Source organism: Trichosurus vulpecula, chromosome 4 (genome assembly GCF_011100635.1).
Source record: "Trichosurus vulpecula isolate mTriVul1 chromosome 4, mTriVul1.pri, whole genome shotgun sequence".
Taxonomy (NCBI): Eukaryota; Metazoa; Chordata; class Mammalia; order Diprotodontia; family Phalangeridae; genus Trichosurus; species Trichosurus vulpecula.
The window spans coordinates 108,124,394-108,150,874 of record NC_050576.1 but is presented as its reverse complement, the minus strand read 5'-3'; the positions used below and the strand labels follow the sequence as shown (position 1 = coordinate 108,150,874).

The 26,481-nt window shown below is 42.6% G+C and overlaps 1 protein-coding gene across 8 annotated transcripts in view; it reads right to left on the bottom strand.

The window, feature by feature from the left end:
• The window catches only part of SRGAP2 (SLIT-ROBO Rho GTPase activating protein 2), a 255,706-nt gene that overhangs the window by 132,553 nt on the left and 96,672 nt on the right, over positions 1-26,481 (bottom strand). For all 8 annotated transcript variants that reach the window (XR_005010236.1, XM_036756769.1, XM_036756768.1 and 5 more), the window contains exon 3: positions 26,084-26,276. Coding sequence is in view for 7 of the 8 variants with exons in the window: in XM_036756769.1 (XP_036612664.1) it covers positions 26,084-26,276 (193 nt within the window). In the remaining variant the exon portion in view is untranslated. The remainder of the gene's footprint in view (positions 1-26,083; positions 26,277-26,481) is intronic.

Here is a 26,481-nt window from a genome sequence, read left to right as displayed (position 1 = left end):
AGGAAGGGCTGGTAGAAATCCAAAAGGGACCCACAATGCTTTGGCCTGCCCAACACACCTGGCTGGTGCCCCTGTTTCCCAGAATGATGGCAGCATAAACTAATCTACCCAGAGGGAAAACAGAACACAAAGGAGAAGTATGCTGTTTCTCGCTTTGTAACACAGACACACAGTTTTGAAAAAGACCAAAGACCTTTCATTTGTTTCATTCACTCAACAAATATTTATAGAGCACCTACCATGTATGTGTAGAAGAGGCCCGGATTAAGCTCAGCATGAGAAATAGGGATTTTTAAAAAAAGACTGAGAGAGAGGAAAGAAGGGAAGGAAGGAGAGGAGAGAAGGGGAATGGAGGGAGGGAGAGGGAGGGAAGAAGAGAGAGAGAGAGATGAGAGAATAGAGAGATGAGAGAGAAGGAGAGAGAGAGAGAGACAGACTATTGGAAGATACTGTGAGGAAGGGTGAGTTGAGGAGAGTAGATTTTTTTTTAACTTTTAATTCCCTCTTGATACCTTGATTAAAATGAAACTAAAGGAGGAAGCCAAGGGGCTTATTTTATTCAGATGAGTGCTATTAGCCTCGCTGGCTTATTTCTTCTATTATGCATTTTGCTGACAGAAGCAGACAGGCCTGATAGAAATGCAAAGCTGGAGCTGATTTCTGGTTTGACAGTACAATACCTTACTGACCCAGATAACCCAGCCTGGTGATTGGCTCTGTAGCGGGATGTGTTGAAGAAGCAAGGAAAACCACAGAGATGAGAAGTGGTACCAAGAAGATTCTGCCTGTTTAGATTGTTCGATATGGCAGTGCTTGAGCCCAGGACAGGTTATCTCTCAGAGACAGGCAGCCAGCAGCCCTCTCTCTCCTTAGTATGGCTTAGCTGTAGCTTCTCCACCAAGATCTCCTCCCAAAAGAGCAACAAAGAAGGAAAAAGTGCCCATATCACTGCACCTTCATCCTTGCTGTTGGGCCTACAGACCTTCATGTCATTCTGTTAGCTTCCTCAATGACTACTGCATCTAGTTTAGTCTCCCTTCTCTCCTGCTTCACCCTCTTCATCATCTTCAGGGACTTCAGTAGGCTCATTGATGGATTCTTAAATACCTTGGTCACTCTTTTATTATCAACTCCCATGACCTCCATCTCCACTCTACCTCAGCCAGACATAGAGATGATCAGACCGCAGACCTTCCCATTCATTACCTACAACTGCTCCCCAAGATCCCACACTCCGAAATTCCCCTCTCTGACGGGAGCCTCCTTCCCCCACAGCTAATGCCTGAGCCTGCTCTACACCCCCATTGAGAACTGAGTAGGGTCTGGCCTAGGACCCTGCTTCTGGCTTTGGTTCGCTGCCCCCCCGCCCCAGCAGTACCGACTCCTTGGTGAGCCAGGTCAGTGGCGCACTGTCTTCCTGGAATGCCTTGCTTCTTTCTTCCATCCTCTTACTTTGCTGCCATTCCTGAACACTACTTCAGGAAGTCATGAAACCATGCTAGGTGGATCCCTACAGATTCATGCTGTCCTCAATAGGGCCCCTTGGATGGAAAGCAATTCTGTTCATTTTTTGCGGAGGCCTTATTACACTGCTCACAGCAGCTGTTCCCAAGCTCCTCCTCAAGCCCTCAATACCAACCCCACTTCTCTCTCAGCAGGTGACCTCACCTTCTACTCTGCCAAGAAGATGAAGGCCATTTGTCATGAGTGGCCTCCCTTTCCCTACAACTTAAAATCTCCTCATTCATCCTTTCCTCTTTGATTCTGGTCTCAGAGTAGGAGGGGCTCTCCTTCTTTTCGGGGATAACTTCCAGGGAACTCATCTCCTCTTGCTCTGGGACCTTACTCCATTTATTCTTCTCTCTTCCCTCTCAACCCCACCCCCTTTCCCTTTATTCTTCCCTTCCCCTCCTCTTTTCTCTCTCCTTCTCTTTCACATTCAGTCCCTCTGCTGGCTTTTTCAAGACCTTTTGCCTATAAATAGATTCAGGTCTCCCATTTCTTTTTTTTTTCTTTTTAGCCTCTATATGGCTTTTTATTTTTAAAATTTTATTTTATTTTTTCGATGAATGAAAATCCTTTTTTTTCAGCCTCTTACTTCCCTTTAAAATAAATATGCATAGTGTAGTGAAACAAATTCCTGTGTTGACTGTGTCCAAAACACATGTCTCATTCTGCACTTTGATTTCATCCTGTCAGGAGGTTCCTCTCGAATCCTGGTTGATCACTGCATTCATCAGAGTTCTCAAGCCTTTAAAAGTTGTTTGTTTTGACAGTGATATTGTTATGTGGAAACTGTTCTTCTGGTTCTAAGTAGTTCATCTGCAACGGTTCATACAAAGCTTTCCCAGGTCTCACTAATACGATTCTTTTCATCATTTTTATGGCATAAGAGTATTCCACTACATTCACAAACCACACTTTGTTCAGTCATTCTCCAATTATTGGGCACTCACTTCGTTTCCAGTTCTTTACAAGTACAAAGAGAGCTTCTATAAATATTTTTTATACATATGGGTCCTTTTCTTCTCCCTTTGATCTCTTTGGGGTATAGGCTTAATAATGGTATTGCTGAGTCAAAGGGTATGCATGGCTCAGTTACTTTTTGGATAAGGTTCCAAACTGCTTTCCAGAATGTCTGAACCATATTCACAGCTCCATCAACAGTGCATTAGTGTGCGTGTTTCCCATAGCCCTCTAACATTCATCGTTTCCCTTTTTAGTTCAACTACACCAATCTGATGGGTGTGTGGTAGAACCTCAAAATTGTTTTAATATGTACTTCTTGAATTAGTATTGATTTGCAGCATTTTTTCCTGTGGCTCTTCTTCCTTTGAAAACTCCTCTTTATATCTCTGCATGATTTATCAATTGGACGACAGCTTTTATTCTTATAAATTTCAATCATTTACTTATATATCTTGAAAAGGAGGTTTCCCTATTCATAAAAAAACCTTCCCTTGACCCTAACAAGCCCAGTTCCCATCAAGCTATCATCTTTTTATTGTGAAATTTCTAAGAAAATGTTCCCTGCCCCGACTTCCTTAGCGCTCATTCACTGCTCAACCCCTTTGAAACCCGGTCTTTCCTTGCCACAACACTGCAATCGCTCTTATTCTTGGTCACCAATGATATGACTGACAAATTTAAAGGCATTTTCTTAGTTGACCCCTTGACCTTTCTGTAGTATTTGCCACTGTTCACCATCCTACCTCTATCCGTCAATATTCTCTCCTCCCTAAGTTTCTGTGACAAACTCCTTCCTGGATCTCTTCTACTATCCGATTACTCTTTCCCTGATACATTTTCCTCTTCCTGACCCCTAGGAGAAGGTGGTCCTCAAGAGTCTATCCCTAGCCCTTTTACCTTCTATATATTCTCTTCCTTGTTAATATCATCCACTTCCATGCCCTCAATGAATCTCTATGCAGATGATCCTCAAATCTACATATCTATCCCCAATCTGTCCTGTGAACTCTAGCCCCACATCCCTACCTGCCATGTTTCTCCACCTGGAAGTCCCACCAGTACCTCTAACTCAGCATGTACAAAACTGACCTCACAATCTTCCCAAAATTCACTCTTCCTTATAACTTCCGTGTCCCTTTGAGGGAATCACCATCCTCCCAGTGACCCAGAGTCAAAACACTGAAGGCATCTCTGGCTTTTCCTTCCTTTTCTCTCACTCCCTTTAGTCAATCTGTTTGTGAGTCTTGTCGATGCTACTTCTACAATACAATCTTCCATCCAACCCTTCCTATAATCCAAGTGCCAGCACCCTAGATTAGGCTCTCATTGCCTCTTATCTGGGCTTCAGTAATAACCAGCCACTGCCATCGTTGAGATATCTATCCTTCACAATGCTGCCAAATCATCTTAAAGATGCACCTCTCAGGGCAGCCAGGTGGCGCAGTGAATTGAGAACCAGCCCTAGAGTCAGGAGGACCTGAGTTCAAATACGACTTCAGACACTTGACACTTACTAGCTGTGTGAACCTGGGCAAGTCACTTAACCTTGATTGCCCTGCCAAAGGAAAAAAAAAAGCACCTCTCTCTCTCTGGCTCAACGTGTATGTGTGCGTCTCTCTGTCTTCTCTCTGTCTCTGTCTCCCTGTCTGTCTCTCACAAACCCAAATCCTTAGCTTGACCTTTAGGATCCTCTGCATAATAACAATTACTGCAACAACAGCAATAACTGTCATTGATATAAAGCTCCTGGTCATCCAGCTATGAGGTCAGAAGCAGAATTCAAACCGAGGGCTTCCTGACTTCAAGTCCACTTACTGCTCTGTCCGTAATGCTACTCTCAGCTGGGCACTAATCTACCTTTCCATTTTTATTCCACCTTACTCCCCTTCATAGGCTCTACGTTTCAACCAAACTAAATATGACCTTTCTCTGATGTTGTCTTGCCTCTCCTATGTAGCATCCTGGCCTAGAATGAATGTCTTCCATACTTCTAACCTACTTAAAATCTTCTCTTCTCTTAAAACCCAGCCCAGGTGGCCCATGAAAGTGATGTGTTCCTCTTCATGTTTCCCATAGTTCTATCTAACCCTCTCCTTTTACCCTTCTCACAGTCTCCCTCATATCAGATTTCTTTATACACATCTACAAACATAGCACCATTAAACCATAGGCCCCTTAAAAGCAGAGAGTGTGGTTCGGATCCTCCCTAACAAATGCCCTATAAACAGTAGGCACTTAAAAAACATTTACTGGATTGAGGAAAAAGTAAAATAATAGAGGTTACATATGAAAATCACTTCTACTCTGATTTACAATTAGAGCCAATGCAGTTGGTGAAGAGAGATTTCATTTTTAGGAACAAGTTAATGCTAAGAATTGCCTTCAGTAGTCTGGGCAAATGATTAGAAAGGACCAAACCACTGGTGTACCCATGTCACCCAAAAATAGTTTAAACTAACCTCTATAATCAGGTTTGGGGGAAGAAGTGAATAGTAGTAAAATTCTTGTGGCTATGAATCAACCAGACTGACCCTTGGCCAAGGAAAATGGGATGTCTTAAAGCCACTGCAGGGGAATTCGCTTTGAGGAAAGAAGCTGGACTAAGGTCATAGTATCATGGGAGAGGATTATAGACTTGGAAGTCAAAGGACTTCAGAAGTCATTTAGTCCAACTGTCTCCTTTTACAGGGAAGAACAACGAAGCCTGCAATCCTGAAGTTAAGTCAATGATAGAACCAGCATACGAACCCGTGCTCTTGGGCTCTAAATCTCATCTAATTCAATCTCAGCTCTTTGATCAGACAGACATAGGTTGGGCTGTTCTAAAGACCTGGACAAAAATCCTCCAAAACTTTACATCAGTGTGGGAGAATCTGTCTTCCATTCACCCCCTGTAAGTGCTCCAAGGAGAATTCCACCCTGACTCCTACCCCCAGACTCCAGAGGGCATGCTGCTAGACCCTATGAATACCTAGACTGTGAGATTTTTAGAACACTTTGTGGCTAGGTTAGGAAAGCAAGAAAATAACATGACCTTTGCTTGCCTTTTCAAAACCGAAAGGATGGTTTTCAATGTCTAAATCAAAGGTATCATTTAAATTCATCAAAGCAGTACTCAGTGACAGAAGTTACCAATTTCATATATTCACATGGCTAGGATTGACAATCATACTACCAACAACAGGATAATCCTACTTTAGGGTAAAATATCCCCTACCTTACTTAAAGTACAACATCTTTCTTTGAAAATTTCTTTAACAATTATTGTTGTTTATTCTACATTGTCCTCTCACCAAATCCTTGTCAGGATTTTGACTTCTGCTGCCCCAATACCTTGCTGGGATTCCTAATCTTTGCTATCCAAGCTCTCTATTTATTCTTAGCCTGCCTTGCCCATGTTCAAAGACATCCTAGTTCCTGACCTGCCTGACTCACTCTTTGATACAACTGGTTCTGACCTATAGCTTTAGCTGATCTTCCCACTTATATGCACACTCCCCTCTCTCTCTCTCCAGAAGCAAATACTAACACCTAAAATCTATTCGCCTGGGGTCCATGGACCTCAGGTTAAAGATCCCTGACTGTGAAATGCTGACCTTTACCTAAAATCCAAATATCTGCCTTCTCTACTAGGCCTAGGCCTGGAGCGTTTTCAGTCCCACCTGGTAATTTGTCGCATGCCAGCTTGTCATCCACAGCCTTGATGTTGATACAGAAGTATGGTGGGAGAAAACCAGGAAGGCCAAGAAATTCACATGTATTCTAGGTATTTGACGCTGTCAATTCCTCTTGCCTCTCTAAGTTTTTATGGCATTGCTCTCTCCTGGTTTTCCTCCTACCTGTATGACTGTGCCTTCTCATTCCTCTTTGCTGGTTCCTCATCCATATCATGCCTGTCCTGTGTACCCATCCCCTCACTTTCTCCTTTCACTCTATTCTATCGCCCTTGATGATCTCCTCAGCTCCAATGGCTTTGATTATCACCTCTCTGTTAAGGGATTTTTAATCTGGGTCCCTTTAATGTAAAAAAAAAATTTTGATAACTACTTCAGTATAATTGGTTTCCTTTGAAATCTTTTGTATTTTATGCACTTAAGAACATTATTCTGAGAAGGGGTCCCTAGGCTTTACTAGACTGCCAAAGGTATCTATGACACAAAAAAAGGTCAAAAAACCTTGAACTGTCAATGATTCCCAGGTCTATGTATCTATCCTTAGTCTCTCTGCTGAGCTCGAACATCTCCAACCACTTCTTAGACATCTGGATGGTCTATAGGCATCTCAAGCTAAACATGTTCAAAAGAGAATTTCTTATCTCTAACCCCAAATCCCCTACTCTTCTGCATTTCCCTATCACTACTGAGAGTGCCAACACCCTTCTGAGTCCTCAGGTTCTTGCCTCTAGTGTCATGCCCGAGTACTCATTCTCACTCACCCTACATAGCCAACCTGTTGTCAGACTTGTGATTTCTATCTTCACAACAGCCCTTGTAGACACTGCTTCTTCTCCATTCACACAGCCACAACTCTAGTTCCTGCCTTTATTCCCTCTTGCCTGGATAACAGCAATAGCCATCTAACTGGGCCCCACCTACAATTTGTCCTCCATTCCCAATGCCATGATGATTTTTCTAAAGTGTAGAGCCGAGCAGGTTGGTGTCCCAAGAAGCTCCCATGGCTCCCTATTACCTCCCTTAACTTGGCCCATTTTGTTCAAATGCTACCTTCTATAGAGGTCTTTCTAGCCTCCTTGCCCCCCATGCCCAAGCTGCTGATACCTTCTCCTTCAGGATCACCTCCATCTATGTAGCATATTTCTTATATGTACCCAGTTATTTGCATGTTCTTTCCCCTATTAGAATATGAACTTCTTGAGAGCAGAAACTGATTTTGCCCTTTTTTTGTGTCCCCAGTGCTTAGCATAGTTGGCCTACACATAGTACATAAGCTCTTAATATATGCATAGATTTTAGGGTTAGGGCTTGTTTATCAATAAATAGAAAGGCAGGCAGACAGATAGATGGACAACTGGTTATTTTTTTAATAAGCCTATGTATTTTACTATATGAGTTTGAAAACATTATTCTGAGAAGTCCATAGGGTTCACCACACTGCCAAAGCTATCATCTGTGACATACACAAAAAATGTAGAATCTCTGCCCTAAATGCTAGAGAGGAGACACCAAACATTCTAAGCTAGTAAGACCAGCAGATTGAAGGGCGCAGAGAGACTCTAAGTTAAACATAAGAGAAATATTTTTCCTGAAAGCCCATGGAATATAATTGGTATGGCCTGGCCTAGACAATTAATTTAATCCAAACATCTCCATTCTGGGAAGAGCAGCAGACAAACCATAAGGATTAAATTCATATTTCACCTAAATGAAAATTTAAGCCCCATACACCAGACTGGCAGTTGGATCCACACATTCCATAAAATAACTTATTCTCTACAATTCTACAATTCTATCTTAAATTTCCTTTCTTTGGCTAATTAAGATGTCACTAGAAACCCTTAAAGTAATTACACCACATGACAAACATAAAGGAAAAAAAGCACAGTCATACTAGCAGATTTTTAAAATGAATTAAACCATGGAGAGGACTGAAGTCAACAACTTGGCTCATCCCCATTATGTTCAACTGGAAGAAACAGAAGTGACTCAGAAATTCACAAACCTATTTTCAAAACCAGCAGCCATCACCTTAGGAGCAGGTATCTCCTTAGTAGAAGATAACAGCAGCAGAGTTTGGTTTAGAGCTAGTGACTACTGCTGCAGGGTAAGCTGGGTCCAAACTTACCAAGTACCATCAAGCTACATAAGGGGGGGAAGGTATATTTCAGTAAGACCGCCCTTGCCCTCCCCCAGACCCCTAGAAGGGAGAAAAGCTTCAACATACTTCATGAGAATCAAGAGGAAGGAACAAAGAAGTAACCTGACTTCATTCCATCTAACAATGTAGTTTTATAGAATGAAGTCAAAACAGACATATGGGTCTATCACGCCATCCACCTATGTTATCTATCATGTTTTTTGAAATTTCTTGCAATCAAGGCCCCTATTTTGGTATGCATGATAGTATATCTATCATCATGTACGAGGTGGGTACTTAAAGTTACAGTTAATGAACAATAGATGCCACAGCAATTGGAGTCCTAGAAATGGTCAATATAATAGGCTATTGACTGGATTAGATCCAATTGGATTGGATACTTCATATCTACAGCTTTCACTGAAATTGACTGACTAGTTCTATCAGTGTCCTTGCTGTCTTACTCTTTCCTTGGGTGGGTTTTGAGTGAAAGACTATGTCCATAGTCCATAGACTTGGGTGTACTAAGCTAAAGTGTATTATTAATTGTCGAAAGTTCTCCAGTATGACTTGAATGGGCTTGATGAAGTAAGGGGTGACCTGGTTGGGGCAGCTAGGTGTCGTAGTGAGTAGAGCACTGGCCCTACAGTCAGGAAGACCCGAGTTCAAATGCGACCTCAGACACTTGTCACATGTACTAGCTGTGTGACCTTGGGCAAGTCACTTAACCCCAATTACCCTGCCAAAAACCAAAAAAAAAAAAGTGGTTGAGGGATGACCTGGTCAACTTTCAAGTTAGTAGGTTGGGCTGTGGAACTACAAAAAATGCTGCAGGTAAATTTGAATAGACAATGAAATTTCTAATTTATGGCTTACAAAGTGTCCCCACTCATACATTCTAAGGCCACCTCTAATCAGAGAAGCATGTAATGAGAGTCTTGAGCCACGTGAGAGCAACAGAGAAGGCACAGAAGTCAGAAAACACAAGATCTAGCCTGAGTTCAAGCACTGCCCTTTGGAAATAACTCTGGCCTGGGTCTCTTCCAACTCTACCTAGCACTTTTCGATTCTGTGATTACCCAACAGTGTAATGGCCACAACATTACAAACTTGTCACAGAATACATTCCTACTTTCTCAGTACACCAAACAGAAGCAATTTTGACAGTAATAGAGCTATTGATTGAACATGTATTTCCATTTCAACTCCCAGACCCAAGAGCATAACATCCTATCAGGCAACTTCTGTTATCCATGGATTGGATAGAGAGATGGAAGAGAGATGGATTTATTCAGAGATGAAAAAGAGAAGACTGCAGGGTGTAAAAGAATCAAGGAATCTTAGAATTTCTGAATTGGAAATCATCAGCTAAGCCTTTCATTCTACAAATGGCTGAAAACAAAGGCTTAAAGAGGTCCAATGATTTGCCCAAGAACACATAATTAGCTTGCTAGGACCAGAATCCAGATTTCCTGACTCTCAGCCCAGCATCATTTTCACTGAGGTAGCTACTTTTTTTTTTTTAAACCAAATGAGCCCTGATATTCTGATACTCTTGGTGCTGAAATAGTTAACGGACCCCGCTCAGCTGTCCAAGCTCCTGTATCACAAAGCTCAAGGCTATTCTAAGACAACACATAGCAGGAATACCAAGAGCCCATGAAACCAGAGTGAGCAAACTGCCTGTGCCTAACGGCGCCGGGAAGCATGTTGACACACTGCATGTGGTTACACATGAAAGGCAAGGGAGCAGGAAAAACACAGTTTTGAATCCCACCCTATTCTAATTTGGGACTGGCCCTGGCTACCTAAGGAAGGTCCAGGCCACACCCAGTCCATCGGTTTGTAAAAAGACCCTTGAGTTTCTCCAACTTTCAGTGGCTTGTGTTAACTCCTTTTGTGCCTTGTCAGGGTGTATTGTGGGCAGTTCCACACTGTGGGGAAAAGAGCCAATGCTTGAGCCTGTGAGTAATATGTAAACCAACCATTAGCAGAGGGGAGCAGAGTATTTTGCAGTGCAAAGGTTCACTCTAGGTCCTTCTTCTGATTAAAATGAAGATGGTGCACAATCACATTTCTATACTACCTTGAGGGTGTGTGTGTGTGTGAGAGAGAGAGAGAGAGACAGAGAGAGAGAGAGAAAGAGAGAGATATCTTATCTAAGCAGCTTAGCTCACACAACTTTCTAGAGAAGGAGGACTGAGTCTTTTCCATATTATATAATAGTCCCATAATCCCCAGTACAGGACGTCAAAGGTCATGAGCACTCATGAATTACTTGGTAGATGATGGTGAAACAGTGGGAAGATCCTATGATCAATCCTAAGCTGGAGCTCCAAGAACTGAAATCCTTTAACTTTAGCATTTTCAGTGATTCTAAATTGAGATGAAGGGAAATGAAGGGGACTACTTGGCAATTAATCCGCAAGCATTTATTAAAAGCCTACTATGTGCCAGGGACTATGCTGGCTGCTGGGACTACAAATACCAAAAAGATGAAACAAAACTTGTAGAATTCCTCTTCGAATTCTTAGTTTTCTTGAAGTCTCAACTCACTCACATATAGTTATGGTGGGAGATAAAAGATGAAAAACATGGTCCCTGCCCTCAAGGGAAGTGTGCTCCATTCTTCTTTCTGTCAATTTGTGATAGTAGCTAGCACATAGGACTCAAGATCCCCAGCTCTCATTTCTTTGCAATGCCAAACTTAAGTCTTTGAAGTAGCCTCAGAATGAGCCTAGATGATTTAAAAAAAGAAAAAAGAAAACCAACTAGTATTGATCTGATAATTTCCCATCTTGAAGAAGGTGGCCATCGATTCCACATGTAGAGAGGTGGAGAAAGTTTGGGACAATCAACCTTCGTCAGATTAAATATCCATGAAGACAGTCAGAAGGAAGAAGGAAAGCAAAGAAGGAGTGATGGAAAGGAAAAAGGGAAAAACAACAAAAAAAAAATGCGCTGGTTTCCTGATGCTTTTCAGTGATTTGTTTTCATGGGGTGGAAATTGGCAAGGTGTCTCTGACGCTTTTGGCCCATCTGTTCCTGAGCTTAGACCCATAGGCAAGCTTCAGAACAGCTGGGATCAGCAGCACAGTCTATGTTAAGATGTATCTGGGGAAGTAGAAATGAGAATGGGTGTGTGCGAGCTGGAGGAAGAGCGAACCACGAGGCCAGTCACACCATGAGAGGAACATGGAAGAAACCCCTTGCCAGAGAGAAGATCACCAGTTTGGGACTGAAGCAGGACAACTATTAAAGAGGCCACAGGGTCAGAGAGAAGAAAGCAGAGGAGGAGAGAGAATCAGCAGGAGGACTGGAACAGGGAGATAGCTAAGAGTTCAACAACAGCCTAATGCTCCGAGAATTCGAAAAGCAATGAGTGTTCCCCGGGAGTTTCACCTCTGGGAGCCCAGCTCAAGTTCATCCAAGGGTCCCACGTGAAGCAAGTTAGATCAGCCGCTGGTAAACAGTCACTGTAATCACAAACCACAATTGTGATGGAGACCAACCGGGCTGCTGGTTGCCTCAGCTCCACTCCCAGCCAGAGAACAGTAACAGGGAGCAGAGAACTGGAAAGGCTTCAAACTCATGTGATGGACTGTGCAGTGCCAGACCACACCCAGGGGGCGGGGGCACCTGGAAGGATGCCTCCTGGCCCCTCCTGGGGATTCAGTCTTCATCTAACCATCTTCCCCAGCATCTAGCATTCTTTCTGAAGTACTCTACACGAGGAGGCTCCCTATTCACTGCCTAAAAGAGCACAAGAGCCCAGGACAGTAAAATGTCTTCTCTTCTCTCATGTCAAGTACTTGTCATTGTCTCCAAGAAACAGGAGGGACTTTACTACTAAGAAATGCCTGACGAAACTTGATTCTGGGGTAGTGGTGGATGTTTAGAACTATTTATCCAACTTCCTCAATTAATGTGACACCATACATTATCACATATTATTATCCCTTTTATGTGTATTTCCCAACATCTCAATTATAAGTCCCCTTAGGAGTAAGGGCTGTATCCCAATTACTTAGCACTCAATAAATGTTTGTTGAGGATGGTAATGACCAACCTAGTAGAAGCTAACATAGTTTTACTTTATTCACATATATAATACATAGGTCCTGCCAAAAAGGCCCATTCAGCAGTTCTGGTACCTACATTGCCAACATAGACACTTATCTCTTAAAACAATCTTCACATATTAGGGTATGGGGTATGTAATAAGTGCTTAACATAAATGCTTACTGCCTGCCTGTCTGACTGTGGAATGAGACGGTCGATCTCCGCCTTTCTGCTCTTTACACCCCTAGGTCAACAATGGTCTTGTTGAACACTTCAACCCCACTTCCTCTATGTAACCAGGGAGCCCCAAACCAAGGCAAAAGAAGATACAATGCTTTCTGATTTGGGCTTAATGGGAAAATCTAGCTTAATTGACCACTGAGAATTCAGTGAGCATACTCTTAAATCTTCATTTCCAACACAGACCTCAGAAGTGGTAGGCTTTTTTTTTTCCTAAGCAGTTAAATTCTTGTTGCAGGCTCCTGTTATTTGTTATTGTTGGTGGGTTTGGTTTTTTGTTGGTTTTTTTTAAAGAACACACAGCAGCAAAGCCCTGGAATCAGTCCCCTCTCTCCTTCCCTCAAAACAAACACTGGAAAAGTACCATCAGGTTAGACCCCCACCTCAGCGCCCAACAACAGCCTAGGAGGAGACCGGGCTCTGTATGCAAATTAGGTGTATGTCTGTGTGTGGTTGGGGAGGACAGCCGCATTCCCACCCACAGCCAGCGAAGCTGAAATAAGGCAAGAGCTAAGAAATCATGGCCGAGCAAAGCTATTTGATACATAAAATCTGCCTCGAAGCTGAGGTGCTCCCTCTTCACTGGTTGGCCAGGTTGTCCTCTCTGTTCAGTGTGTACCCAATTCAATATCCTGTACTTTGTCTTCTGAAGAAATGGACTCCAGACTTCATTTCCACCTGTACAAGGCAGATTCAAATCAACATGGACTTCCCCTTTTCACTAGTTCTCCAAGATGCTGAGCATAAATTCAAAGAATGTGAAGCATCAGATATGCAGCTCTATCCTGCCCCCCCCAGCCCCCCAGAACTTAGTTATGAACATCTGTTGTTTACAAGGGCTCAGGCTAAGAGCTGCCAGACTTGTTCAGCAACCTCTACTTTAACATGGAGGCTGCCAGGGAAGAGTCATCTGAATTGGATGCTAGGATGCCCCAGCCAGCCTGCTTAAGCAGAAATCAGCATCCTACTACCAAGAATAATCCTGGTGGGTTCCAGGCATTTCCTAGTTCTGGTCCTTGATCCAGCTGTGCTCAGAAGACATTAAGGAAAAGGTCTCTCTGAATCGATCCTTCCTGAGTTTAAACCAGAAGTGTGATTTGGGGGGAAGGGGTAGAATGTTGAAGACTGGGTGATAGTTGTGACACAACCAATGAAAAAGATTTTATTCTGGATCTGCCTGAAAATTATTTTCTTCATTTTCCCAAAGCTTCTCAGATGGTCGCCAACTCCTTAGAATTGCACACGTTCCAAGTCCCCTACCCGTATCACCCTGCAGGATAATGTAAAATAAATTTTTTTTTGCTGTAATCTCTGACTAAACTCTGAAAACTTGGATGAACATTAAGCTTAAATCCTTATTTCTGTCTGATCTTGAGGATAATTTCTGACTGAAAAATATTTATCTCCTCTTTAAATTTTCCTTGACTGAAATGATCATGATTCCAAACCCCAATACATCCTCCTTTTTTGTGATTATCTATGCATACCATTCATATTTTTAAAAATTCCTGTCTCTGTTACATTAATAGGCTTAAATCCCCCTTTTAATTTTAACATCCTTAAAAAGAAAAGATCAAGTCCTTCCCCTACTTTCTAAACCCAATACAACTAAACACCAAGCTACTGGTAAAGACAATACAGCTCTTACTTTTAAAGAACAAGGTCAAAGTTAATTCATTTAACTGGTTGCAAATTATTGGGAATTGAAGATCCTATAGCCCACTTATATTCAATCCAGTTAGTTGCTCCCACACCCTATCTCTTCCTGAAGACCCAGGGAATGATTAGGTTAACAAGAACTGGGAAGACATATATTGAAAACCCTTCTGGCAAACCTCTCTGGCATTCTCCCCACCACAGCCTTGGCAAGCTGAAAGACTGAAGTGAAATCTACGAACACTGCAGGGCAAGAGGTTCCGCTAGATACCTAACCTCATACTCACTTTTCTTGAAAACAGACTGTGTTCTCCACTCACCCTCTATCATCCCACATGCCAAAAGAAAACATCTAAATAGCTTGGGGGAGTAGGGGAGGAGAAGAATAGTGATACTGGAAAACAAACAAAAAAAATGCATGCCTTGCATTTGCCTCTGGCTTTCTATAAAGGTTCCATGTGCTGAGGAAAGGTTGTATGGGACTGATATTCTTTCGCTCTCCTAGGTTGCATTTGGGACCTGTTAGCTTCCGCTTCGTGCTTTTATAGGAACATAATAACTTGGTAATTAGAAGTAACTACTGGCTACATGAGGACAAGGAAAGAAGAGGGTAATTATCTGGCAAATTTCCTACCTTTAAGTGTTGTGAATATAAAAATTCCAAAGTGACATGGGAACCTACATTGAGCAATATGGCACCTCATAGCATAACTATTCAGGGATGGGAGGAAGCCTAAAATTACTAGGTATTTCTAGGGCAGTGCCCATACAATTCCAGGAGGAGCCCCATGGCTCTCACCAGGTCCTGTGCAATGGAGCAATAGTACAAAGGCCAGAAGAGGGGGTTAAGGTCACCAAGTACAATCGCCTAAATCGGTCCTCATGATGAAACAAAGGCCAGCATTCTGGCTCAGAGCCAACTCCCTCTGAAGAAAATGATGTGATGTGGAGTGGCTCCTGTACGAGACTACATGACAATGAGTGACTACATTGCCAATGGCTCCTGAATGAATTCTTGGGTCTCACAGGGCCTGACGGGCCCTTCACGCTTCCAGTGTTGTGTCTACCCTGTTCTACCTCATTCACATTTGAGGAGCCTTCCCAATCCTCCAACAAGATCCCTGGAACTCAGAATTCACCTAAGAGATACACTGATTTCTTCAATCTGGGCCAAGCCAGTTAAGTCACCTTGCTATGGGACCTTTACTTTGTGCCAAGTGAAGGCATCTCGGAACAGGGGGAGGGGAAGCAAGCCCTAGCTCAATGCCAGATGCTACATCTGGGGGAACCTTCCCCAAGGAAACTAATCATTCCAAAAATGTATCTAAAACGGATGACTGACACACTTGTCCCAAGAAACCAAGGGTTCTCCCGGAAGCCACGTGTTGCTGCCTAGTTCCCTATGTGGTGTCACCCCATACTTGAGGGGAATTTTTTGGCCCTCCACCCCTTTCCTATTTTGCAATCACAGCTGTAGTGCACTCCCTCAGCCAATAGTTTTTTTTGCTTTTCAGTCATAAGCCTGCCCGGTGTGGTTGATGAATAGCTCCAAGACCGGCTTCAGAGGAGGAAGCACATCAGTAGTGGAACAAAGTGACAGTACAGAATGTGCCCATTCATTTGTACGAAACAAGACCAATAGCTCAGAATTTTCAAGAATCCCCCTTTTAATAATACATACATCCTCCCAACAAAGGCAGGGGAGTCAAATGGCACACTAGATTCTTGAGCTTCCGCATCTCTTCTCCTCCCTCCTAGCACTCCCAAATGAACTTACACTCCAGGAAAACCTTTCTAAACTACCACTAATTGGAATTTTAATGAAAATAGCACATTAACAACACTGTTCTGTTTTTTAAGCCTCTCTTCCTCCCAACAGGTCAAATGCCACAGATGACACAAAAGCATCTTGCCTCTTTCTGTGAGCTCTCTCAACCTCCCTCTCTCACACTCTTATTCTCTTTCCCCTCTCTCATGCTTCCTCTCTCCCCTCTCTCTCTCACATCTTCTTTCTTGTGTTCATTCTCTGTCTATCTCTCTCCCTCCCTGTGAATTCACAGCTATCTATTGGGGCATTTCCATTTAGACGTCCTGCTGCTGCCTCAAACTCAACATTTCTAAAATCCAATTCACCCCCCTCCCTCTACCCCCAAACCTGCTATTCCTGCTGAATTCTCTTTCATTAATGATACCAAATTCTTCTAATCACCCACACTTGAAAGTTTAGAATCCTTTTTCACCCTTTCCCTCATCTCCATACCAGTATTTTCCATTATGTCTTTCTATCTTTAGTGCCCATCACGGAGCTTTATACACAGTAGGTGCTTCAAAACCCTTGTTGTTAAATACAGTAAGTCATTAGGTTCTACAAATTCTTACTCTACAATATCTTCTTGTTTGTTCCCTCTTTTCCATTACCATTGTCACACTCCTAATCTAGGCTCTCTTCACCTCACACTTGGCTTTTTGAAACTGCCTCTTCAGTGATTGGTCTCCTCACCTCTAGGCTCTACACTCCTCTAAGCTATGCTGTCCCCCTCCCCATCAGATAAGTCTACCTAAAACACCCTTTAACTGCATCACTTCCTTGCTTAAAACACTTTCTATTACAACCCCAAAACACACACACACACACACACACACTCACATACTCACTCACACACACACACACACACACCCCTCTTATTAATTGGATAAAGTTAAAACTTCTACTGGGGATAATAATTTTTATACTACATACATCACAGGGAGATATTGCAGCAAAAGACAATATGAGATTAAATATATATTTGTTTATAAAATCTTACGGAGGAGAATGGTAGAAAATTGTGGGCAATAATACAGTGAGAAGCCGTGGGAGAAAAAACAAATGAAATAAATTTTTGTGAAAGACCCATTCAACATCCCAAAGGCATTTAAGATCAAAACTAGGAGGAGAGTGACAAGAAGATAAAAAATGGAAAAGATCTGTCAAACTTCTATAGTAAACTACTTTCTCCATGGATAACAGTGGAGGCACCACACTTGGATTCTAACATCACAGTCCTTAGGGTATCATGTGAGGGAACACAAATGACTAAAGAAAGACAGGATAAGTTGTTGTGTGAGACAAATAGACAAAGTACAGGAGACCCCGAGCTGGACACAAATTTGATGAAGTGGAAGAATTAATTCTCAAAGCTTGCAAAAGGAGTGTATATAAATGCTTAGGAAAAATTATGGACATTATTACTCCTGAAAAAAGTGATCAAAAATATCAATAATTACTAGCCTATATGCCTACTTTACCATCTCTACAAAATCTTTGTGAAAATAATCTAAACGCTTATCAAGAACAGGGTTGATGAGAAAGGAACAGACAGGCTTTCACAAATAATTTTATACAACAGACCACATCTGTGCAGTCACATAATTGACTGAAAGGTACAGAAGAAAAAAGACCTCACTCTGCTTATTTGTTGATCATAAAAAAGCTTTTGATTCAGTAAAGCAAAATGTTTCCTTATAGGCTCTCCTCGAAGAGTTTCACATGCATGTTCAAATCAAAAAAGATTCCTTAAAAGATGCCATGAGATAATCTTGATGGATGATATTCTGATTATTAATACCCTGTGAGGTATACGAAATGGAGGCATGCTCACCAAAAATGTTTACCACTGGCATGGAGAACACACAGTGCTAAGTCCTAACAGAATACCCTCTAGATGGTGAGGACCTTCAAATGTTCATGATTGGGGATATTGCACTGACTGTCCTTGAACAGTGCAAAGTTACCATGAGATCTGTAATCATTCAAAAGAGTTTGGAGGAAGCAGACAATCTCAGTGCTTTCCTTCTGAAACCACCCTCCAATTTATCATGCCGATTGCTTGTTTGTTCGTTCACAGTTGTTTGGATATTGTCTCCCCACATTAGTATGTGAGCTCCTTGAGATCAGAGACTGTTTTTAACCTTTCTTCATATCTCTAGCGCTTAGCCCAGTATCTGGTACACAGCAGGTACTTAATGAATGTTAGCTGACTGAAAAGCAAATGAATATAAAAACGCCTATCATCCAGACTATGATAAGCAGTTGGATAGATAGCCCATAAAGCTAGCTTATCAGTACACATCTTAGATAAACATCGCATATGGACAAGAAGTGGGTCCAGATTTGGACCACAGTTCATTGTGGGGTGGTGTACAGTGGGTAGGAAGCCAAAGAAGCAGAATTCCATTTGGGGGAAATGGTTTATTCTGCTTAGCCTCAGAGGAGAGAACTAAGAATAGCATGTAATGGGTGGAGGATCTAAAGTGGCAAATTTAAGGTTAATGTAAAGAAGAACTTTCTAGGGATGGTGGACTCCCCTTACACTCTTGAAGCAAAAACCAGATAACTGCTTCAGTACGTTGTGGGAGGAATTCATATTCAAATGGGAGTTGGACAGGATGAACTCATGGGTTCCTTCCACCTTAGAAATCCTCTAATTCTAGAGAGTACATACATCAGTGGGTCCACATATATAATGAAGTACCTACCTGACAGGACTGGGGTGAGGAAAGTCTTTCAAGAGCCTTAAAACATAATATAAATGTGAGTTATTAATATTATCTGCCCATGACTATGCTAAGGCTCAATTTGTTTATTAATGAACATGATTTATGTTTCTTCACTTTTCAAAGGATCACAAATGTCAAGCCACGTCATTTAGCCCAAGTCCCTCATTTTACAGATGAGATCCAGAGAAAAGTGCCCAGGCCAAAGCTTTAGAGGACACCCACAGTTAGAGGGCATGACAAGGATGAAGGTCATGCAAAAAAAGTCAGAGGAGAAATCGTTAAATAGGTAGGAGGCGAACCAAGAGTCACGAACGGGGAAAGGGGCCATCGGCATCAAAGGCAGCAGAGAGGTCAAGAAGAATGAGGATTGAGAGGAGGCCATTAGATCTGGCAACTAAGAGAGCACTGGTAGGGCTGGAGAGAGCAGGTCCAGTTGAGAGATAAGGGCATAAGCCAAACTGCAGAGGGTTTAGATAGGAGTCAGAGGCAAGAAAATCTAGGCACCAAGTGTACAAGATCTTCTCAAGGAGCTAAATTGAGGAGGGGCGAATTACAGAATGCTGGCTGGCCTCCAGGCATGCCTGGAATGTCCTTTCTCCCCCAGTCTCTCTCCCCACCTCCTGAAATCTTACCCATCTTCAAGGCCCAGCCCAAATCCAACCTCTTCCATCAAGTATTTTCTGGCCAGTCCAGCTGGAAGTTAATTGCTGTGTCCTCTGAAATCCTGCAGTATTCATCTTCTATTCTACAACTCATTATGTCCTGCCTTGTACTGTCGTTATTTTCATGTGCATACGTCTCACTTCTCAACTGGATTATAAATTTCTGAGGAGTTAGTGGCAGCATGACCTAGAGAGATGGGGTTTGAATAATGCCTCTGGAAAACTTACCAAGGGAAGCTAGGTGGTGCAATGGATAGAGAGCCAGGCCTGAAGTCAGGAAGACTCATCTTCCTGAATTCAAATCCAGCCTCAGACACTTACTAGCTGTGTGACCCCTGGCAAGTCACTTAACCCTGTTTGCATCAGTTTCTTCATCTGTAAATGAGCTAGAGAAGGAAGTGGCAAACCATTCCAGTATTTTTGCCAAGAAAACCCCAAATGGGGTCATGAAGAGTTGGGCACAACTGAAAAAACGACTAAATAACAAAGAACTTACTAATTCTATGGGCATGAACAAATCACTTAAATAATTTTCTTCGTCTATAAGAAGGAATTAATTTCTTATGGTACATTCTACAGGAGAATGTGAACATGAAATGAAACAATGAATGTAAAGCACTTCACAAACCCTAAGGCACTTTATAAATTTCTGCTATTTTTCTTATTTCTGTTTTCCTCAAGGATGGGAATGACGGCTCACACTTAGTATAAATGCCTTGCACCAGGGGTGCTAATGAACTGTTGATGATGATGACGGAGGTATGCTTAATGGGTTACAAAGTAGTAGTGAGAGATACAGAAGGGACAAGATAGCAGGTGTGTTCCTTTAAAAACTCAAGAAAAAGGAGGGTGACGAGCTATTAAAAGTAGGGAATCAAAATCAAGCAAGAGGCCACCGAAAGGTAATTTGCAGCAGAAAAAATACAGTGCAGCATCAATTAAAGCCCTGCTGGGCAATATTAACACAGCTCCTACTTTAAAGAGGCAATCAAAGCCTCAGAATGAAAGAGGTATGCAATCACATCTTCACGGTGAGGGTTTTCTGCCACCATTTAACAGGCCATCTCTTTTTTTAGAAATTAATCTGGGAGCATAGAAATCTAGTCATCTATCCAGTCAGGATGGAAAGACAACAAAAGACTGTCATGCCACAAGTTAAGGGGCCAGGGGAAGCCACCATCTATAGCTTTACCAAGGGCAAATAAGATCCATCGACAACAAAGCCAGCAACATCCTATAAATAACGGGTTTCAGAGAGGAATGAGAGGGAGGGGAGAAGAGAGGGTCAGGATGGTGCAATGGACATTGAACTATGGGGGTTTTAACGAGGATGTTGTAACCAAGTTCAGTTCGAAAGAGGACAAAAGGTGAAATGGATCAAAGCAGAGGAGGGAGGGAGCCCCAAGGTGACCGGGTAATAGCTTCCAGAGGAAGAAGTTTTCCAAGGAAAGAGGAAAAAGGCAGTTCAGCGGCAGATGCCCTCAAATGCAGCCACTTAGGCGTTTTAATGAAACATCCAGTCTAACCCAACGTGTGGCTGAAACCCAGCCAGGATGAGAAACAGTTTTCGCAGAGGGTGGGACAGATTCACACAGACTGACTTTGGCCCTGGCAGGCAGCTGCTCTATCCCAAAGGCGAAGAGCCTTCATCTCCTCTCGATGTGCCTGCCCAGGGCTGCTGTTGGCGGCTGCCATCCTGACAGCACAATGGGCACTCTCATGGCCTTGCTGGGCCAGCAGCTGCTGCAGCTCTGGAAGGAGATAGTAGGTACTCACAGGAAACTTCTGGGTGAACTTTGGGGAAGACATGGACCAGAGTTCCACAAGGTGGGCAGACACAGATGCAGTGCAGTCTGCTTAGGGAATGTCAACACTGACAAGGTCTTAGAGTTGCTTTAGAATAAGGGGGCTCCAGGGGGCATACTAGAAAGTGAGGGGCTGGAAAACTGCTTTGCTTCCCCACCGTGACATGATGCCATCTCTTCCCACTCCCCAGAGACTGATGCTTTCCTCCAGACCTCACAGATCTAGAACTGGATCTAACTGGAAGGGAACTCAAAGATTGTCAGACTTAAGTCTCTGTCCACAGACGCCAGCTTCTCTTTCTATGTATGCTCATCTGCATTGAAGGATTAAAGAACTCAAGGTGGGAAGGAACCAAAGGACATCATTGTCTCCTCCTCATCAGCTTCCCATGACTCCAAAGCACTCAGGCAGAAAGGAAGCACCACTGGCACACAGGCATTTACTCCTCCTTTTTCCATTACTTCACCCTGGAGATGGGGTTCCAGTCTTGCCAAGCTCCCCTTGAATTTGCACTTGGCACCTTCTCAGTCCTATCAATTCCAGGCCATCAATAAATCAACCAACAAGTATTTATTAAGTGCCTGTTGTGTGCCTGGCACAGTGCTGAGCTCCGGAAAACAAATATAAAGGAAGACTGTTCAGGACTCAAGGAGCATCCATTCTATTGGAGGCGTGCAGTATGTTCACAGATAAGGAAATGCCAAAGATAGACAAAATAATGAAAAGTCGTTTCCTAGACCCTTCTTTTTCAGTGTGCCCTCAGGAACTCCATTATTCTAAAACGGGCCTATCATCTTGTCAGTGTTACTATTTCCTCATATGATACAGATCGCAACCCATCCATGTCTGCCCACCTTGTGGAACTCTGCTCCATGAAGAGAACACCCAACGTGCTGGAGGCCTTCCTTGTTTCCTCTCCATACTGCAAGGATACCAGTGAAGCATGTGGGGTCTGGCCCATCTTCATTTTAGTTCACCTACATCTCTGACGGCATCCTTCACATCACTTCTAATTCCTAATTCTTTGCAATACGTTATATCCTGCTCGCTCCCTCCATGCACCTCTCTGCTGCCCTTTGGGTGATCTTCAATTTCAATTCTTTGGAGACAGTGGTGTTCCATGACTCAGAACCACACAAAAATGCCTGAAAAATGTTGGTCTCACAAGGATGAGGCTTTTGTTTCAGGGAGAAGCTTCAGGCCATTAAAAATTCTTTTACATTTCCCAAGAACAATCCAGTCCACTTTCTTCCTCGTAGTCAGTTCTGAGCCTACCTCATTACCCACTGGCAGTGTCAGTCCAGGGGACTTGCCCTGGGTCACACACCTACTAAGAGTCTAAGGCAAGATTCTGACCCTAGTCTTCCTATCTCCAATCCCTACATTGTGTTATACTGCTATGTGATTTACTCAACCTCTCAGGGCCTCAGTTTCCTAACCTGTTAAATGAGAATAAAATAACCCACTTGACAAGGTTGTTATAAAGATCAAATGAGTTAGTGAATCTAATGTGTTTTGCAAGGTTTAACACCCGATAGAAATGTCAGCTATTAACACCATCATCATCATCGTCTGAGGCATCCCTCCATCCTTCCCCATTCTCTGGCCCATTCATATCTCTTCTTTCACAGTCCTGATACAACCAGCTCAACGATACACTCCACTCCACTTTTGCCCCCCTCGCTCCCTCGCACTCCCACCACGTAGTACACAAACACCAGCCCTGGGTAACTAACCTCCTTCCACATGCCCCAGCCACTTTAGGAAAACAGATTTAGAGCTGAAAGGGTACTGAGATGTCACCTCATCTAAACCCCATCATTTTACAAGTGAGGAAACTGAGGACCAGAGAAGTTAAGCAACTCGCCCAAGGTCAAACAGCTAACGAGTGGCAGCACTGGCTTTTGAACCTGTATTGTCTGGGTCTGCTCTACTCACTTCCTCTTTGGTTGCTGCTTCTTGTCTCTTACTCATGTACTGCTGAAAGCTGCTTGAGAAAGTTACCCAACCACATTAACTGGTTTCTCTATAAATTTGTTACCTATCCATTGGACCCTCACTATCACAAAGCAAAACTTTAATTCTTCATTACACAACCTACTTTGGCTATTCCAAATCTTCTTTTCTTATGCTCCCGACATTAATATCATTACCATTATTGTTAATAAAATAACTAGCATTTACATACCACTTTTAGGTTGCAGAGCACTTTATAAATATTATCTCATTTTACCCTCACAACAGCCCTGAGTGGCTATTATTATTTTCATTTTACAGAAGAAGATGCTAGGGCAGACAGAGTAAGTGATTTGCCCAGGGTCACTAAGTGTCAAAGGCTGGATATGAACTCAGGTCTTCATGACTTCAGATCCAGCACTCTATCTACTATACCATCTAGTACCCCTTGTCTGTTTCCTCTCAGCAAAAGACATTATCTCCTACTTTACTGATAAAACAAAGGCCACCTGCTATTGGGTCTCTCCAATGCCCTGCTCCATACCTCAAAACCATGCTATGTTATCCCCTATTCCCTCATCTGGGGAAGGTGTTGTCTTTGTCCTTGCAGAAACCAGCTCCTCTACTTGGGCTCTTGATCCCACCCCCCTCAACATCTCCCAAAGCTTGTTCCTTTGATCATTTCCTCTCTTTGTCATCATCAACCTCTCCCTCTCCACCGGCTCTTTCCCCAATGGCCACAAACATGTTCATGCCTCCTCGCCTCCATGAGAACCTTCACATGCCCCTCTTAGCCCCTCAAAGGGCCATCTTCTATCTCATCTATTTCACAGTCACACCACAAGAAAAACTGTCTATACTTGTTGCTTCCATTTCCTCACCTCCCACTCAATTCTCAGCCCCTTATAATAGGGCTTTTGAGCCAACCGCTTGACTACAACTATGCTCTAAAGGCTCCCGATGATCTCTTAACAGTTAAATCTGATGGCTTCTTCTCAGTCCTTATCCTACTTGACCCCTCTCTTGCTTCTGACATTGTCACCCACCTCCATCTTCCTACAGGCCTTTTCTTCCCCCTTGACCTTTATGGCACTACTTTCTCCAGATTCTCCTCAGAACCACCTGACCTGAAAGGAGTAATCAATCTCCTTTACTAGACCATCATCCATCTTCTTCCCCTTAAAACTAGGTGTTTCCTCCCTCAAGACTTTGTCCTTATCCCTCTTTTCTCTCTACATTCTCTTGCCACGGTCACCATTCCCATGGGTAGATTATCATCCCATGGCATACCAAATGACTTTGAAATCCAGTCCTAATTTCCTTCCTGAATTCCTGCTTGGTTTTTCACCAAAATTTTAAGCTTCCAAAGCTTAAAGCTGCCCTAAGATTTTTTAAGCTATTAAAGCTTTAAACTGCACTAAAACTTTTGAGACAGACTGATTGGCTGATAAAAATGGAGTTTACTAGCATGCCTTATCACTGAGTAAATATCCACTCTCTCTCCTTGGAGAACACACCCTAATTGCTGAGGTTTCAGGCAGGGGAGTTCATTCAAGGTAACCCCTCAAAGATGGGCACAGAAGAGGAGAAGCAGCCATGGTACACTAACTATTAGGACCATAATGTTAACACTTTATATTTTTATGACACTTTACAGTTTACAAAGTGCTTTACAGATATCTCCTTTGATCCTCCAAACAATTTTTTGTTAGGCAGGCAGGTAAAGCAGTATGATCTTCCCTTTATAGAGGAATTAAGGAACACTTAGTAAATAATTCCTATGTGCCAAGCACAGTGCTAAGAGAAGGAAACCAGGTCAGAGAAGTCAAGTGACTCATCCCCAGCTATAGAGCAGCATCAGATTTCATAATGGACCCAAATCCTTCTGCTCCCAAGGCCAGGATACTCTACACTGATTATATAAGACTTCAACATAGGAAACCTGGGCTCTAACCTTAGCACTATCACTAACTATTTCTTGGGCAATCAGCATCATCCTTTGGGCTTGAGCTCTCCATCTTATAGAATGAGAACATTAGACTTCAAGACTCTCACAGTCTCTTTCAACTAGAAAATTCTGTGATTCTGTTTCTACATCTGTAAAGTAATATGGCTAAACTACAGGAACTCTCAGTGTTCTTCCAACTCTAAAACATTCTATGCCTCTATGAGAATCACTCAAATAAAGGAAAGGTATATACTGCAGATATTTAAAACTCAAATTTTTATTACATATCCAGTAATAAATCCCTGTAGTAAATGAATCCTATTTTAAATCCCTTTGTACAATGGATTAGAGAATCTTGGAGTTGGAAGGGAGGGGCAAAGGTCATTTAGTTCAATCTGTACAACCTGAGAACCACCACCATATTTACCAAAATTTGCCACAGATAATCACTCCTAAATTGGTCACTCATGAAAACAGCTAACTTTACCTATGTCAGATTTGCTAAAACCAAAAACAAATCCAAGGTAAATTATGGTGAAGAGATCTTGATGTGATAATATCTGGAGAAAACTCTCAGGTTAACTCTATCAGGGTTGTCATATTGGTTCATCCAACCTGGCTCCTGGTTTCAGAGGTGGTATTCAAGAGATAAAGGACTCTTTGTCTCCTCCATGTTGTTAATTTGGAAGAAACATTGAAGGTGAAAAACATGGCAGATAAGATATACCAAGCATAAACTGCTGGACAGTGCATCATTTTTATAGCTCATAATTTATTCTGATTTATTCAGGATGACAGGTTGAATACAAGACTGCCTGGCAAAAGCACCTGACCACTTTTCTGTGCTGAACTAATCATCTGAAATAGCCATGGGTCAACAAACTCAGCCTCCCCAGGAGACTCCAAAATGAAAAGTTATGAAACACTTTACTTGAACTGCTGGTCCTTGGTGCTCCGAGTCTTGGCCAGGAAGCGCTCTGCAAGCTTCTCCAAGTTTCGGGAGTAGTCCATCTCAATTTCAGCCTTCTTTCGGAAGAAGTCCTGAAGATCTTGCAAAAGCTGTACTCGTAGCTCACACTGTTGGTCTAAGCATTTCATCTGTTCCGTGAGTTGGGCACGGATCTCTGCAATGGAAACAGGTGAACAAGGTTGGATTAAGAACCTCAAATAACCTAACACGACCAAAACTGAACTCATCATTCTTACCCCTAATAAACCGGTCCTTCTTCCAAACTTGCCCATTTTCATTGACAGTACCACCACCTCTAGAGCACCCAGACTCAAAATCTTGATGTTACCTTTGATCTTTTCTTCCTTCTCATCATGCCC